This window comes from Maniola jurtina, chromosome 9 (genome assembly GCF_905333055.1).
Source record: "Maniola jurtina chromosome 9, ilManJurt1.1, whole genome shotgun sequence".
Lineage (NCBI taxonomy): Eukaryota > Metazoa > Arthropoda > Insecta > Lepidoptera > Nymphalidae > Maniola > Maniola jurtina.
Window position 1 is genome coordinate 7,776,942 of NC_060037.1, and position 15,947 is coordinate 7,792,888.

Genomic DNA, 15,947 nt, shown 5'->3' on the forward strand with positions numbered 1-15,947 from the left:
TTTTTTAATCGATGGACATTGCTCTATAAAAAATTTGGATTCCAACTGCTCAATTCTGATGCTGCAGGGGATCTGACTAATCCACGCGGGTATAGCTGAGGGCATCATCTAGTTAAGTAATATTAAAAGATCTAGGGGCCGTGTTGGACACATTTCCGTCGCGCATTGTGTGGGTTCAAGCCTTAACGAATGACCAAGTTTCTGTAGCAAGCGGCGTTTCTTACCTCGTTCGAATCACGAACTTGTAACGTGCTGTGTGACGCCTTCACCTAGTTGCAGTCGCCCTTGGTGGGCGTCTGCCCGATTTCTTGTAGCTCCTGAACAAAACAAAACGAATCGTAAACAACTTTTTGATTAGGCAAAAGCATAATGCCCGTTCTATGAATAAGGTCAGCCGCTTACGTCAAGAAGACCAGCGGCATGTTTAAAATGTCCAACTTTTAATTGAGATTTCTTTATTGTTCCAACTTGTACTTATTTTTTATGTAATTGTTGTGTTTTTCTTTTAAAAATAGAAACTGTGAAATACAAACCAAGCAAAATTTGTCACAAATAGTAAAAATTTGATAACAAAAGTACTTAAACCTAAATCCACGCGATGTCGCGTACATTAATGTTCCGCAGTTTAAAAAAAAAGTAAGAGTTAATTAGTAGGTATATCCAGTCCATCTACGTACGTGCCATAATATTATAAGCTAGTGGTTTGAACGTCGTCAGTCTCTTTTTCAATAGGGTGCCTGTTCATTCCTGAGCACGCACCTCTAACTTTTCAGAGTTATGTGCATTTTCAGGGTTCCGTACCTCAAAAAGAAAAACGGAACCCTTATAGGATCACTTTGCTGTCTGTCTGTCTGTCTGTCCGTCCGTCGTGTCTGTCAAGAAACTTATAGGGTACTACCTGTTGACCTAGAATCATGAAATTTGGTAGGTAGGTAGGTCTTATAGCACAAGTACAGGAATAAATCTGAAAACCGCGAATTTGTGCTTACATCATTAAAAAAAAATTAAAATGTGTTTCAATTTTCAAAATAAGATAACTATACCAAGTGGGGCATCATATGAAAGGGCTTTACCTGTACAGTCTAAAACAGATATTTATTTATTTTTATGTATAATAGTTTTTGATTTATCGTGCAAAATGTTGGAAAAAATACCCAAGTACAGAAACCTCAGTGCGCGAGTCTGAGTCGCACTTGATCGGTTTTTAGTAATTAAATATCACTTGCTTTAATAGTAAAGTTAAACATCTTGTGGAAACATGCATGCCTGAGAGTTTTCGATCATGCTTTCAAAAGTGTGTGAAGTCTGCCAATCTGCACTTGGCCAGCGTGATAGACTCTTCTCAATCTGAGAGGAGGCAGAGCCCGTGATGGCTTGATGAAATACCTACCATATTATAAGTATAGTAGAGTATTTTAATCCATAATATTATTCTATAAATATGAAAGCGTATCTGTCTTTCAGTCTTTATCTTTTCTCGGCTCATACATTTAACAAATTGGATGCAACATAGATAGGTACACTCCGATATGCTACGTTTACCAGAAAATCAAAGAATTCCCACAGGATATTTAAGAACTTAATGGTCAAATACCTAATACCAGTCATGATAGAGAGGCCGCTTAAATCACAAATTTAAGCACAATTTCTTTTTATTAATGCAATATAAGTCATTACTCTTTAAGTACATGAATGTGTTTTATCATCATTCAATTGTGGAGTCACATGTTGCTAATATAAAAAAAAATATATTAACAGCTGATAATAACATGTGCTGCGTTTACATAAGAGCAATGAGATAATATGTAATATTAATGTAATCGTAATGTAATTTCTTTTTGCCAATTAGGTAGGTACCTACTTAGTATATTTTGATACCTAACCTAGTTGACCCACCTGGCTTTACTCGGGTGAAATTTGATAAAGTACCTTTCTTACATAAAACTATACGGTAATTGGCTCTGTTGTTTCAGATTTTATCAGTTGTTACCACCTTTGAGAACATTATGGAGAACTCAGACAAGCTGGTTTTCTCAGTACGTTTTCCTTCAGTGTTAAAGCAAGTCATATTTAATTGCTTAAAATGCACTCAACTGAAAAGTTACAGGTGCATGCCCAGGAGCGAACCCCCCGCCTCCCGAAGAGATGGCAGATGTTCTAACTACTAGACTCTCACCGCTTGTGGAATGCGGGTAGGTAGTCATTGTTTATGCATGTGCCTACCACATTATAATATGTAATGTATAATATTATCTGTGTAGCGCTAACAATAACTAACATTATAATAAATTTTCTATAACTGTGGCAAATTTCTACTGTACAGGTAAGTATGTATATGGGTCCATTGCTGTACATTACATTCCTACCCCAAACAAAGGAAACTTGCCACTGTTACCACCGAAAACTTGACTGTGTGTCACCAGCATTACATTATTATGTAATCCTTTTGAAATAGCTAAGTAGGTGCTTCCATACCTAATAAGAAATTATTTTTAACCTATATTTCCGATAAATTGGTATGTTCTGAGGTTCTGAGCTATAAAAATAGAAGTAAAGACAAAAGTGATGAGTTTTTGTCATCATATATTTCACACTCACGGATTGTGTCGGCAGACAACCCAGCCTTGCTAGCCGTGGAAACCTAGTTGATTTAGAATCAATATTCTGAAAGTGAGGCTCAAATTTTCGCATGTTTGATATAGGATATATCGATGTATAGGATACAGGCGCTTAATTCGCTAGACGTAGCTACGACCAATTAAAATATCTATTTTGATAAACAAACGACATTGACTTGACAAGATTAGATTTCAAGGCCGTCTTCTAGACCAGTAGGTATTGTGAAAGTTGGGTTTTCTTTGGTACTTAGCTTTTAAGATATAAGCTAACTACATTATGTAATAAATATCTTAACACAACCATGCTACTGAAAATGTGTTAATTTCATACCATTACAGCTCCAACACAGCAAACGCGCGTTATATATTGACTTGCCAAATAGTCATCGCGAATTTAACGATAATTGACAATTAATCACACCTCTGATTATCTAATACACTTGAACCCAGTCTAAACAGTCACAAAAAAGCACTCACGGTGAAATCTAGTAAAATTGCAATTTTCTTTATAAAAATACCAAAAAAACATGGATTGGATTTTTAAGTGACAGATGAGCAGAAGGCAAAGTAAAGTAGGTACCTACCTACCTACCTACCTATGACAACACGTCAAAATCTTTCCTCCTTGAAAAACGTGTAACGCCATCTCTTGGAAGTTACTAAAATCTTTACTTGTGTCATTTTGGTCAACCTACTGTGAAACCAGTCCAAATCAAACACATGCTACAAAATGACACTAGAGGGAGTGCTAATATTGAGTCAGTAATTTTTCAAGAAAAATACGGAACCCTAAAAACGGCCAAGTGCGAGTCAGACTCGCTCACTGAGGGTTCCGTACTCGGGTATTTTTTCCAACATTTTGCACGATAAATCAAAAACTATTGAACATAAAAATAAATAAAAATCTGTTTTAGGATGTACAGGCGATATATGATACCCCACTTGGTATAGTTATCTTATTTTGAAAATTTAAACACATTTTAATTTTTTTTTAATGATGTAACCACAAATTCGCGGTTTTCAGATTTATTCCTGTACTTGTGCTATAAGACCTACCTACCTACCATATTTCATGATTCTAGGTCAACGGGAAGTACCCTACCCTATAGGTTTCTTGACAGTCAGACAGACAGATAGACAGACGGACAGACAGACAGACAACAAAGTGATCCTATAAGAGTTCCGTTTTTCCTTTTGAGGTACGGAACCCTAAAAATTAGTGTATTATCTATGGTCAGTTTTCTTTTATTACCGGAAATGTCTATAATTCAGTAATTTTATAGAATGCCTAGTCATTCTATGAAAATCCAGGCTTGTTTTATTTTTCATGACGATTGATGACGATGATGATCATGATTATAATGATGATAGTGATTAAATATCAAGTTTTTCAAATGGGCGCTTCATAAAAACCAAGACTACGCGAGTCGGGGTGCTCAGATTTCGTTCTGGGCCACATTTGACCCAGCATTACTAGATGACAGACAAACATAATCGCACTTGAATACGAATATTACCTCGAGACATTTTTCATCCCGAATTTCATACATATCCTATTGCTGTTTGGGGATTGTATAGAACGCCTAAGTAAAATATGAAATTAAAAATAGGTGTATAAATTGCCTGAATGTTTTAGGTACCTATTCTATGGAATGCTTAGGTATTCTATACAACACCAGAGTACATAGGCATATCTACTCATGTAACTAGAGTACCTATGCAGAATGCCGTAACATATTGAGTGAACCAGTCAGACGGAATAATACTCTGTCTACGATACCAGTGTTGTAGACAAAGATGATGTATTATGAATTAACTATTATTTCTTCCTATCCATGTAACCTGCAGGTTAGGTACCTACAACAGATACCTTTGCCATGTACAAAATGAGTTTTTGTACGTAGCGAAATGGCCGAGAGTTAGCAAACTCCCTTAGAGATATGGCTAACGGCCGGGAGATGTTACAACTCAATTAGCCTATTTCAATAAACAAACTTAGTGATATCCATGTGATATGATAGAATATTGAGCATCTGATAATAATACCCAAAATCTAAAATTTGGTTAGATTAGAACATAATATCCTAACCTAACTAGATTTCGGCGCCATTCTTCCACTAGGATTTTACGATTACATCGAATGTGGTTCAGAACGAAATCTAACTCTAAAGTAAGGTTAAATAAGATTAGAACAAATATTCATGTGCCAGGCCGCAGTCGTTTTAATATATCCCGGGCGTTAGCCATATCACTAAAGGAGTTGGCTAACTCCCGGCTTATGCCATTTCGCTGCGACATATATATGTAACCTTATTGTAAGTGAACAGATGTTATTTTTGAGAATAAATTTCTTTGGGCCGATAGGTATGTATAGTATATGAATCCGAATACACAGCTAGGGTGGCTGTTTTTGGGGTGGATATACGAAATAATCGTGAAGGCTTCAAATAAAAATCAGTAATTTCATACATCAATTTAATAATCGGAATTTAATACTGTATTACATTGAAGAAATGCACTTTTCAGAAACATTCAGAAGACTTCCCTTTGGGACAGTTTAAAATGGAGTCTTTCTCCAATTAATATTATTATTTTACATTATAAGTTGAATAAATATGAGCTATGTAGTTTGTTAAAGAATCAATATTATGAAGATCTGCATTGCCACATACTTAAAAATCTATGTATATTTTTCACAAACCTACAATTTTAGAAAATAAAACCTTAAATAGTACACAGTAAAGCATGAATCTACGATTGTCTATGAGATATTCTGGTTGACTAAATAAAATTTTGCAAAAAAAAAAAACAACAAATAATAACATACTTTTTATAACATTAGTTCTTATACTGTCGCTGCCACAATTTGTAGACAACATTTACCATCATAATAATTAAGAGAATAGAAATCAACTACTTTAGGAGTCGAATATCATTTTCAATTAGGTGACCGCGTAGAAAGGCGCTTTGACACATATCCAACATAGTGAATAATAAATCTGGAGAAAACACACAGCTCAAGAATACTACCAATATAAATACAGACATCATTCAGTCAAAGTGAAACATGTATAAAATATTCAATTAGAAATAATTATAATCAGTCTTGTTTAGAGAAAAAGTTTCATCAAAACGTGCAGAAATTGTACACACGTCTCGATATATTATTTATTATCACAATACAATATGTCAGATATGATGTCATTCCTTCTCTTGGACGTAACTAGTATATAAATCGCCTGCTACGCTACTTAGTGTTATTATCACAGTTGTTTAGTAGAGGTGGGTGCAGTACTTTGTACATAAAACAGGAGCTACCTGCAATCCGCGACCATACTCGACACATTGCCGACCCATGGGCATCCAGCCCGCCCGATGCCGCCGGCGCTTGCTCGTGCTGAACTCGCACTTGTATACCCCGAGCGCCCGACCACATCGTGGATGGACTAGCACATAGGAAAAACATCTTTTAGATGAAAATATGCACATATACACATTCTTCATTGCAGTCTTTCTCTTATAAATGTACACAAACAGCATGCAAATCTCGCATTGTAAATGCGTTTGAAACGCGAGACCCACAATTAAGTTGTTCACCCCTTGAATCCATATTAAGACCTGTGTGTAATTATTACCTCATATCTTTAATATGCAGTTTTATATCGGGATTCCTAGATAATAACTATTACGTCCCCTTTGAACTGGTACATTTAGTCACCAAGCGGTAAACTGAAAACTAAATTGAATAACAATAAAATATTCTTACACCTATCATAATATTATATTTGTGAACCACTTGCAAGCTTTGTTGTCACAAACATACATGTAATTCGCTCAAATAGTCAAAAAATATATTTTTGTCTAGTTACACTATCCACTGAGGGAAGTGCTCTTATGTATTAACAATTGACCAACGCAACGACAGGTTACAGTAATGAAATATCACAGATTTTTTCTCTTTGGACAGTAATGGGCTTCTAAAACAAAATACCTGCTTTAAAACTTATTATTTTGTACCAATTGACTCTCCTACCCTTTAGCCCTTAGAACCCCTTTACGTACAAAGAAACTCCAGTAATTAACTAGAATTATGTGAATTTACATTATATAAAAATAATCCAAATCAATTAAGTCACTTATCTCGCTAAGAAAGAAAATAACCATAGTTTGAATATTTTGGAACCTCCTACGTTAAATGCGCGTATTTACATACTGTCATAAATTTCTTTGAGAATGATACTATCAATGTAACTGCATTCAAAATCCAGCTATTTATTATCATAATATCCCTAGGCGTAATACTCAAGATGAATAAAAATATATAAACTCGAAATCATGACCCGAAACGTCATCATCACAAAAGAAAAATATTCACAATTTTATCTGGCAATACAGATTGTTTTAAAGTATATCAAAAGCATCTTCAATTGTCTTATACTAAGTTGTCCCGCACACGTTCACTGGATAAGATCATCATTAACAATAAAAATAATCTATGTAAAATATCAGTTATTATATCCGCCCCTTGAATTCCACCCCCTTAAATTTTACTCATCTTCTATATGTTTCGTGCATTTCGTACATCATACAGACATTTTAAACGAAAGGCACCCGGGATTATACGAAAGGGTACCACACCGACTACTCTAACAATAATAGTGATTAACATCTAATAGATGGAATCCAGATATTCCACCGAGTGGATCATTCGCTGTTGACCATATTTACATCTTGTCTAAATATATTATTTATCATTGACACACAAAAATATATATTCTTTTGCAATGTTTTTATAATGTGAATTATTTTCGTGTAAATAACTCGATATATTAATAACTATTAGTATAAAACTGGAGACAACATTTTCTCTTCAAATAGTACAATTTCAAGTGCACTTAAATTTTGAAACATTAATTTAAGTTTTACAAAATATTAAGAACCACAAAAAGTAAATGCTTCATTTAAATGCTAGCAATATCGAATCTTTTGGATAAGGTTTTCATGTCAATAAATGATCGTAAATATTAGTGGTCAACAGGTCATAAACCAGATTTAAATCTAACACACTTATTTTAATCATACACTTTTATAAAATTGATCTGAAAGAGAATTCACAAAGCATTTAGAGTTATGGGAAAGTTGCACAGTTTACGCTCACAAAGTAGCAGTTCTCTTTCTTGTCAAAATAAAGAGAGATAAATACTGTCCATTCACTTATCAAATATGTTTGCAAGCTGTCATTCAGATCTAAAAAAATATTCTCATATTAATTATATTAATTATTGAAAAGCTAACATAAAAACAACGCCCCTCATCGGCCGAGAGCAGAACTAAATTCAAATATTGAAGCTCTAAGTACAACAATAGTTTCTATATAAAAAGTAGTGATGTAACAATTTGTTTTGATTATTATAACATCCCTGAATACGAATTTAAATACGAATATAATAATAATTAAAGGAAGCATATTAAGTTATTACTTATCCAAGTAATACTCTAAAGGTCTAAAAAAAACAATGTAATTTAATGTTCCAATTAATAAATAAGGCTGATTTGGGTTTTTAATAACTACTTTTGCATTATTTTGCGACTGTTGCAAAAACAACGCATACAAAATCCGGCTGTATATTAGAGTATGATTTTTTTCACAAAACTATTATGAGCTCACATTGGATTACGGGGGCATCGAAACGAAAATAAAAAAATAGTTAAAGCGGAAGTAACCGCGCGTTCGTGAAAGTGAGATGTGTGCAGTTTACTGCTGCACTGGCGCCGCCGCGTACAGCAGCGAGCCGGGCGGCAGGTGCGCGTAGGGCACGCCCGCGCCCACCGCCGCCTGGTAGCCGCACGGGCCGCCGCCGCCCACGCCGCCGCCGTAGAACTTGCCTCCTGGTCACACACACGTTACTCATTACACACACATTACATTCACACGTAGCAATGTGAAAAAAAACCGGCCAAGTGCGAGTCAGACTCACGCACACATTATATCAAAAACTATTATGCATAATAATAAATAAAAATCTGTTTTAAAATGTACAAGTAAAGCCCTTTCATATGATATACCCACTTGGTATAGTTTTCTTACTTTGAAAATTGTAACACCTTTTAATTTTTTTTTTAATGATGTAACCATAAATTCACGGTTTTCGGATTTATTCCTTTACTTGTACTATAAGACCTACTTCCCCTCCAAATTTTATGATTCTAGGTCACCGAGAAGTGTACCCTACAGGTTTTCTTGACAGACACGACGGACGGACGGACGGACGGACGGACAGACAGTAAAGTGGCAGTAAATCACTAAAAATCTATTCAATAAATTTCGCTCGCGCATGGTCAACGACCAGAACTAAGGCACTAAAGCGAGAACACTCATCGCATCGCTGCGTGTCAAAGAGAAAAACATCTATATAGCAAACAATAATAATTGTAACTGAACATTGGAAAATCACTTTGTGGGGTTCAATCCCTGGCACTCACCTTTAACTTGTCGTAGTTATGTGCGTTTTAAGGATTACTTTAAATATCCTTGCCTTAACGATGAAGGAAAACAGTTGGCAATATCCCTATTAAAAGTTCGACAGTAAATTATTACCTAGGCAACTTACCAAGCATTTCCTGGTGGTGCGGATGCATTTGTGGATAATGCGGAGGTGTTGCGAAGTGAGGTGGCGGGGATCCATATGAAGATCCTGACCCAGCTGATTTGTTTCCAACAGAGTTGGTATTGCGATGGTACTGCTGTCCCCCATTACGAGCATCTGCTGAAAGAAACAATATTATCTAAGTTATTTTAAAGACTTTAATCACAATTTTCAGTCAAATAAGTTAAATTATGACAAATTCTTGAAAACATACTTTGACCTATAAATTATGAGTTACAAAACAAGTAGACCAATCTGAACATATAGGGTGTATCTGCACATTGTACCAAAACGCCGGGCTTGTGTATTCAATGCTTAGTTTATGATCTGTGCAAAACCCCCCATTGCAACTTCAAATTACTTGTTTTACAATACTTTTTTGTGCCCACTATACTATTTCCAAAATTTAATACAGCTTATTAATATTTCACTATTACAAAACAAGCATTACATTCTAGTGTCAAAATAATTTGAACAATAACTTGGGGAAGGTCTTCTGACCTAAAATTCAATGAACTTAAACAAAATATAAAATTAGTTTTGGAGACAATTCAAAATACTTACTGTTGTACTGTTGGCGTTGTCCATAGCCGTTTTGATTGTTGTAAGCATTTTGATATCCATTATTGTATCCTCCTTGGTAGTTTCCCATTGATTCAAAAACAGTTGGACTGGGGAAGGGCATTGTCTTCTGTTGATAATTATTTTGCCTGTAACCTTGGTTATTGTTTTGATTCTGGTTGGAGAACCGAGGAGCTTGTTGATTTGGGTTACGGTTTTGATAAGTATTGTTTTGATTATCTTCAATGGACATGGTAGCCATCTTGTTGTTCCACTGGTTACTCTTTTGGCGCGGTGAGCTCGCGCCGCTGTTGTTCTCCTTGCGTTGCTGCCAGCGATTGCGGCCTAAATTGAATTTCATGATTAGTACATTATCAATCTCGGTGTTTAATAAACATCAAAGCTCCGCTTCCATTGGTGAGACAGACGGGAGCAGGAGAGAGATCAGCGCCAGCAACAGCCTCGCATGTACCAAGCTAGTGCACCGTCGCCGGCCCGACCACATCAGCCGTCGCTGGCGCTGCACGCGCAGTTGCATGCTCACGTACGTGTTCAGGCACGCCAATTTTATACTAATATTTTTAATATGAAATTGTGTTAGTTACCATTTCAAGGCTCAATTGCTAAACCAATCAGAAATCTTAAAAAAAAAAAACAAAGACAAAATCTTCTGTTTAATAAAACAAACTAAGATATTTTAAAATACAAAACCGAATCTTACTTGAGTTATTGTTGTTGTTTCTGGCCATGTCACTCAGCTTGGCTGGAGGATTCTGTCCCGTTTCCCGCAGGACCGCCACTAGGGCGCGAGCTTGACGAGCATCGCCGCTCGTGAAATAAGTATAAGCTGTACCAGATTGTTGGCAGCGACCAGTACGGCCTAGAAAAATAAATAAAAAATTTAGTAACTTGATTTTTAAGTTTATTTTTGTAACTCCTATTTTAGAAATACTGACCAATTCTATGGATATAATCTTCGGACGAATTAGGATAATCGTAGTTGACGACAAATTTAACGTCTTCGACATCTAAACCGCGGGCTGCGACATCTGTAGCGATTAAAATAGTAGTGGCTCCATTGCGGAACTCTGTGAGGACGGCGTCACGCTCCGGCTGCGACTTGTCGCCGTGGATGGCGAGCGCTTTGTGTCCGTTGCGTCGCACGGCGCGAGCGATGTCGTCCACCTGAAACATTCAGTTATGTTCACCGACTGTCGCTTTACCTTATTATGTCATTCATGTAAACAAAAGTATAGATGTGTACCTTTTTCTTTGTCTCGACGAAAACGATAACTTTGTTGTCTTTTTCAGAAGCAATCTCTTTTAAAAGATTTGTTAGTTTAAGCTCTTTCTCATGCTCCTCACAAACTTCTATTATCTGTTTAATATTGTTATTGGCGGAAAGATTCAATGAGCCAATATTCACTTTGATGTAATCATTTAAGAAATCTTCAGCCAGAGCCTGAATTTCCTTGGGCCAAGTGGCTGACCACATCAGTACTTGACGGTCAGGGCGAATTTGCTCAATTATTTTACGGATCTGAGGCTCGAAACCCATGTCCAACATCCTGTCAGCTTCATCCAGAACTAGGTAGGTGCATCGGCGTAGATTAGTAGTACCCCTTTCTAGAAAATCAATCAAACGTCCCGGTGTCGCAATTACGATCTCGACGCCTCTTTCCAAGTCTCTAGCCTGCGGGCCTTTCGGTGAACCTCCAAACAAGCATGTGTTTCTAATGCAACCATGCGCACTGTAGGCTTGCGCGACTGATTGAATCTGTTGCGCGAGCTCTCTCGTCGGGGCGAGGATCAGCGCAATAGGACCGTCTCCGCGCTGCAGTCTCGGCTGATGAACAATATGCACCGCTGCAGGAAGCATGTACGCCAACGTTTTGCCCGATCCCGTCGACGCTATACCCACCATGTCCCGGCCGGAGAGCGCGATTGGCCAACCTTGAGCTTGAATGCCGGTTGGCTCGTCCCATCCTTGTTCTTTGATAGTGTTCAGGATGTGATCGGGGAAGTTACCTTCGTCGAACACTTGATTCGGACGGGGAACGTCGTTACCGCTTACCGTAATCTCCTTGGCGGCTAGGAATGTTTGCACGTCATCCTCTGAACGCCCTTCGACATTGGCGTGCGGCTTGTAAAAGTTCTTCTGAATGGTGCCGAGATTTGCCATATCCCACTGTGGCTTAATTAGACTATCTCCTGGGTGTTTGGCTTTTCGACTTTGTAAATTACGGTTATTATAATCTGACGGCGGCTGCACGGAACTATTGTTATATATTTTTTTAGGAACATAACTTTGCTGGCCATTCATGTGCCCACCATTTTGGTTGTTATAACTTTTGGGACCAAAATTTTTTTGATAACTTTGTTGCTTAGGCCCTCCAAAATCATTCTTTCCATTATAAAATTGCATATTTCCACCAGATGCCTTATCACCCTCATATTCATTGGTCTTCTGAAGTTGGTTATTAAAATTATTCCTAGGCCTAAATTCCTTTGGCCCCCCAAAATCCTGGGTATCATTTTTGGTGTTATTGAAATCATTTCTTATTCCATTAAAGTCATTTCTTGGTCTGAAGTTTTTGTTACCCATATTGTTTCTAGGTGGAAAGTTCTTGGGCCCACCAAAGTCATGCATCCCATTAAAAAATGGAATCTTACCGAATTGTTCATTTCGATCAAGCCGGGGTCTGAAGCTGTGGAAGAAGCATAATATGTAACAACTTGTGAAGTTTCCATTATTACTAGCAAAGAGAAAAAACAGAAGTAAAGGTGTTACAAATAAAACATCTCCAATATTGTTGGTTTTATTATTGTCAAATTCTCCCCTTCCCTTGTTCCATAATAATTATTATCATAGGATAGTTGGGAAAATCTGCTCTTTGCGAAAATCCTAGGATGATTGTCAAGGACCAGATTTTTGGAATCTAAGTCGTCAGCATTTTTATTATGATATACTAGCGACCCGCCCCGGGTTCGCACGGGTGGACACTACCACGAAAAATCCTATCTATTTTCCGGGATAAAATATAGCCTATACGGATTCGGAAGAATCCCTCTAAGTAATGGTAAAAGAAATTTTGAAATCGGTCTAGTAGTTTTTGAGCCTATTCAATACAAACATACAAAAATACAAAGGTTTCCTCTTTATAATATTAGTATAGATGTAACTGCAAAAGGCTCCAACTATGGTAAATCCCAAGATTTTCGGATTTAATGTCAAAATAATAATAATACTAAACTAGAACTAAATATGATCGCCACTACTCCACGCAGTCGTGCCTATCCTGCCCCTAGAGTGTTTTGTTAGGTGTGAAGCCAGTAGATTCAAGGTCCTGAATTAAGCAAGGCTATGAGACTGAGAGGAACAAAGGAAAGTGGGTATCTGTGGCAAAACAAAGGTTGAGTAGACGAAGCTGAATGAAAAGATGACGGAGCGATACAGTGGTGTGCATTTGCACATAATAAATAACTTAGATTTTTTTTTTTTGAAAGTTGTTTGAGTGTTCTTAGCTATAATCCAAGAAAATCGGTTCAGCCGTTTGAAAGTTATCAGCTCTTTTCTAGTACTGTAACCTTCACTTGTCGGGGGTGTTATAAACTTTTAATTTACACTTGTATATTAATGAACCAATTAAATTCTAATAGAGAATGGCTGTTGAGTTTTTTTAATTCAACCAAAATAGGTTTTCATCAAAACTTGAGACTACATTTATTTCATTTCTATCAGTCAGAGCAGTCTATTTTCGATGAAAGTTGACACATTACAGAATACAAATATCCCTATTACATAACTAGATACTTTATCTAGGTACCTATAGTATATAGTCTAGTCACCTTATGTGGACAAACTTGCTTTCAATACACATTAAAAACTACCTACTTACAATATTTTTTAATAGGTTACCAGCTACTATAGACTTCAGTGGGAAAGTAAAATGATGGAATTTTGCTTTCAATTCATAGAATAAACGGATAAGTAAAACATCGTGTACATCTAGCTGACTATTGATTTTTCGTAATAGACTAGAAGTTGCGTCCATCAGCTGTGCACAAAATGGCCGCCGAACCAAAAGTTCATGGCTCATCTCATGCGGCATAGAAAGTTACGAATTTTATTTTAAGTGTAGCGTTTTAAAAAAGATTTTTATACTTACATAGGATGTTGATTATGAAAGCTGTTAAACTGCATAATTCTTGTTTCTTTGTAGGTAGTACCTACGTGGTCGTAAACGCTTGAGTGGGTATCTGGAATACATCGATTCGATATAGGCACAATAAATATTTACACTTGAAACATATTTATACGTTTGAAATAATCCTCAGAAAATCGTCAGAGCAAACTTACCTCTCTATAGAGAGAATTTGAAATAAATTATTTAATTTTCATTAACCAGATAGGTACGACCTCCCAGACCCGGCGAACGAACAACTCGATAGTGAAAATGGCCGACGCGACGGAACTGGAAGTGGCAATTGCTAGAATTCGGGGTATAGAGTTGCCATTCGCCAATTTACCAAATTACATTATGTACAGTGACGCAGGGTAACTTTAGAACAGTTACAAACATTGTGAATCGACGTTCAAAGAAAATACCTGAGCCATCCCATTTAACTAAAATTATTATTTAATCTTTTGGTTCATTTTGAAAAAGTTCCATTTAAAATCTTTATAGTCAAATAATATTTATATCTTCATCCAGGTGAGATCTTCACATGCAAGGGTAATCGGAATACAAAGTAGTGCAGTAATGTAAAGCAGAAAGAAAAAGACTTGGATATAAATAAACTGTTCAACCTCCTTTGTTTTTTCTCCAAACAACGTGTCTTTGGCGAAGTGAATTGTGCTGTGTGGACCAACAAAAAGCCATTAAAATAATCAAAACAACAACAAGAAATAAAAACGAAAACGAAAAACTGACGTGTGGCTGACGCAGGAATATGGAGTATGTATATAGACTAAACGTCATATTAAATCATTGATTGATATGACCCAAAAAAATCAATCTACAGCGCACGTACAGTATTTTTCTGCTTTTCGTGGCGAGCTATACATTATCATAATTTTATGGAACGTTCACTGGAAAGTTCCTCATTGATGTATTTCATACCATTTTCCTAAGATATAGGGAAATTCCCGCAGAAGGCAACACTGAAAGGAAACTCACTTAAAAAAATATACAGGGTAGCCAACACACGCGTAATAACTCTACTCCATGGGGGTACCTACTTCCTGCGCGTATCGGGGACCGGTGCAGTGTGCACCAAGTGGCACCAAGCCTGCGCCAGGCGCTTGTGACAAACAGCAAACAGCAAACATGTGGACGGGTGTTTGCGTCATCGATTTAATCATAGACATACAATTTTCGCTTCGTAAGTCTTTGGATTTAATAGATAGTTTGCGTGTGCTTGCCAATGCCAAGTGGCCAAGACCAACAACTGTCACTTTGGAGCATGGAGCGGTGTTTTGTTTGCCGATGCTTGCTTTTTGTTGTTAGCCACAAGCGTCATAAGCTAGCGCTAATCGTTTGCTATAAACATAGGTATCTAGAACCTTTGATTAGAAAGCCTAGCACAATGCCTGGATCATGCCTGGATGCAATGCAGATCGTAGGTAGCTGTAGCAGATCATAGATCAGACCAGACAAAGTACCTATCAAGGTGGAATATAATAATACGTCCACGGGACTAATAAATTTTAAAAAAAAACAAGGTGGACTAATCAATGTGAATATGATAGCACCTTGGAAATGCTCTAAAGGGTGATAAAGACAAAAGCACATTTTTTTGTTATTTTTTGTCATAGTTTAGCTTTTCTTTGTTGGACACAGCAACACAGTTGTCATCTCTGTGCCCAAAACATAACCTTTCATTTGTAAGTATGATTCTTGGATATGATTTGTTTTGTTGTTTTCTCTCTATCGGGTCCGTATTCGCGCCTGATTCTTTGTCTGAGGCTTTGTTGCTATGTCTCGAATGTCAGGGCTCTAGAACTATGAACAAAACCTGAAATCACCAACCAGAAAAAAAAACTAGGGATGTCGAAAGCGCCAAAAATATCGACATCTATATTTTTTTTAAATATCGATATCATTATATCGATCTTTTT

General features: G+C 36.8%; 2 protein-coding genes across 3 annotated transcripts in view; both read right to left on the reverse strand.

Annotated features, from left to right (window-relative positions):
• Window positions 1-3,173, reverse strand: part of LOC123867949 (3-phosphoinositide-dependent protein kinase 1) — an 88,491-nt gene extending 85,318 nt beyond the window's left edge. Inside the window, exons 1-2 of the transcript XR_006796540.1 lie at window positions 2,950-3,173; window positions 225-317 (exon numbers count right to left, since the gene is read on the reverse strand). The gene's annotated coding sequence lies outside the window, so the exon portion shown is untranslated. The remainder of the gene's footprint in view (window positions 1-224; window positions 318-2,949) is intronic.
• Window positions 3,174-5,079: 1,906 nt separating this feature from the next.
• LOC123868510 (ATP-dependent RNA helicase dbp2-like) lies at window positions 5,080-14,320 on the reverse strand. Of its 2 annotated transcripts, none has more exons than XM_045911056.1 (8): window positions 14,187-14,320; window positions 13,996-14,086; window positions 11,091-12,534; window positions 10,783-11,011; window positions 10,548-10,706; window positions 9,830-10,171; window positions 9,230-9,382; window positions 5,080-8,507 (listed from the first exon to the last, which is right to left on the reverse strand). In XM_045911056.1, the coding sequence occupies exons 2-8, from the start codon at window positions 14,028-14,030 to the stop codon at window positions 8,374-8,376; spliced, it is 2,496 nt and encodes an 831-aa protein (XP_045767012.1). In that variant the 5' UTR covers window positions 14,031-14,086; window positions 14,187-14,320; the 3' UTR covers window positions 5,080-8,373. The 2 variants fall into 2 exon arrangements, with proteins under 2 accessions (XP_045767012.1, XP_045767011.1); XM_045911055.1 differs by having other exon boundaries at window positions 9,230-9,385.
• Window positions 14,321-15,947: the final 1,627 nt, after the last annotated feature.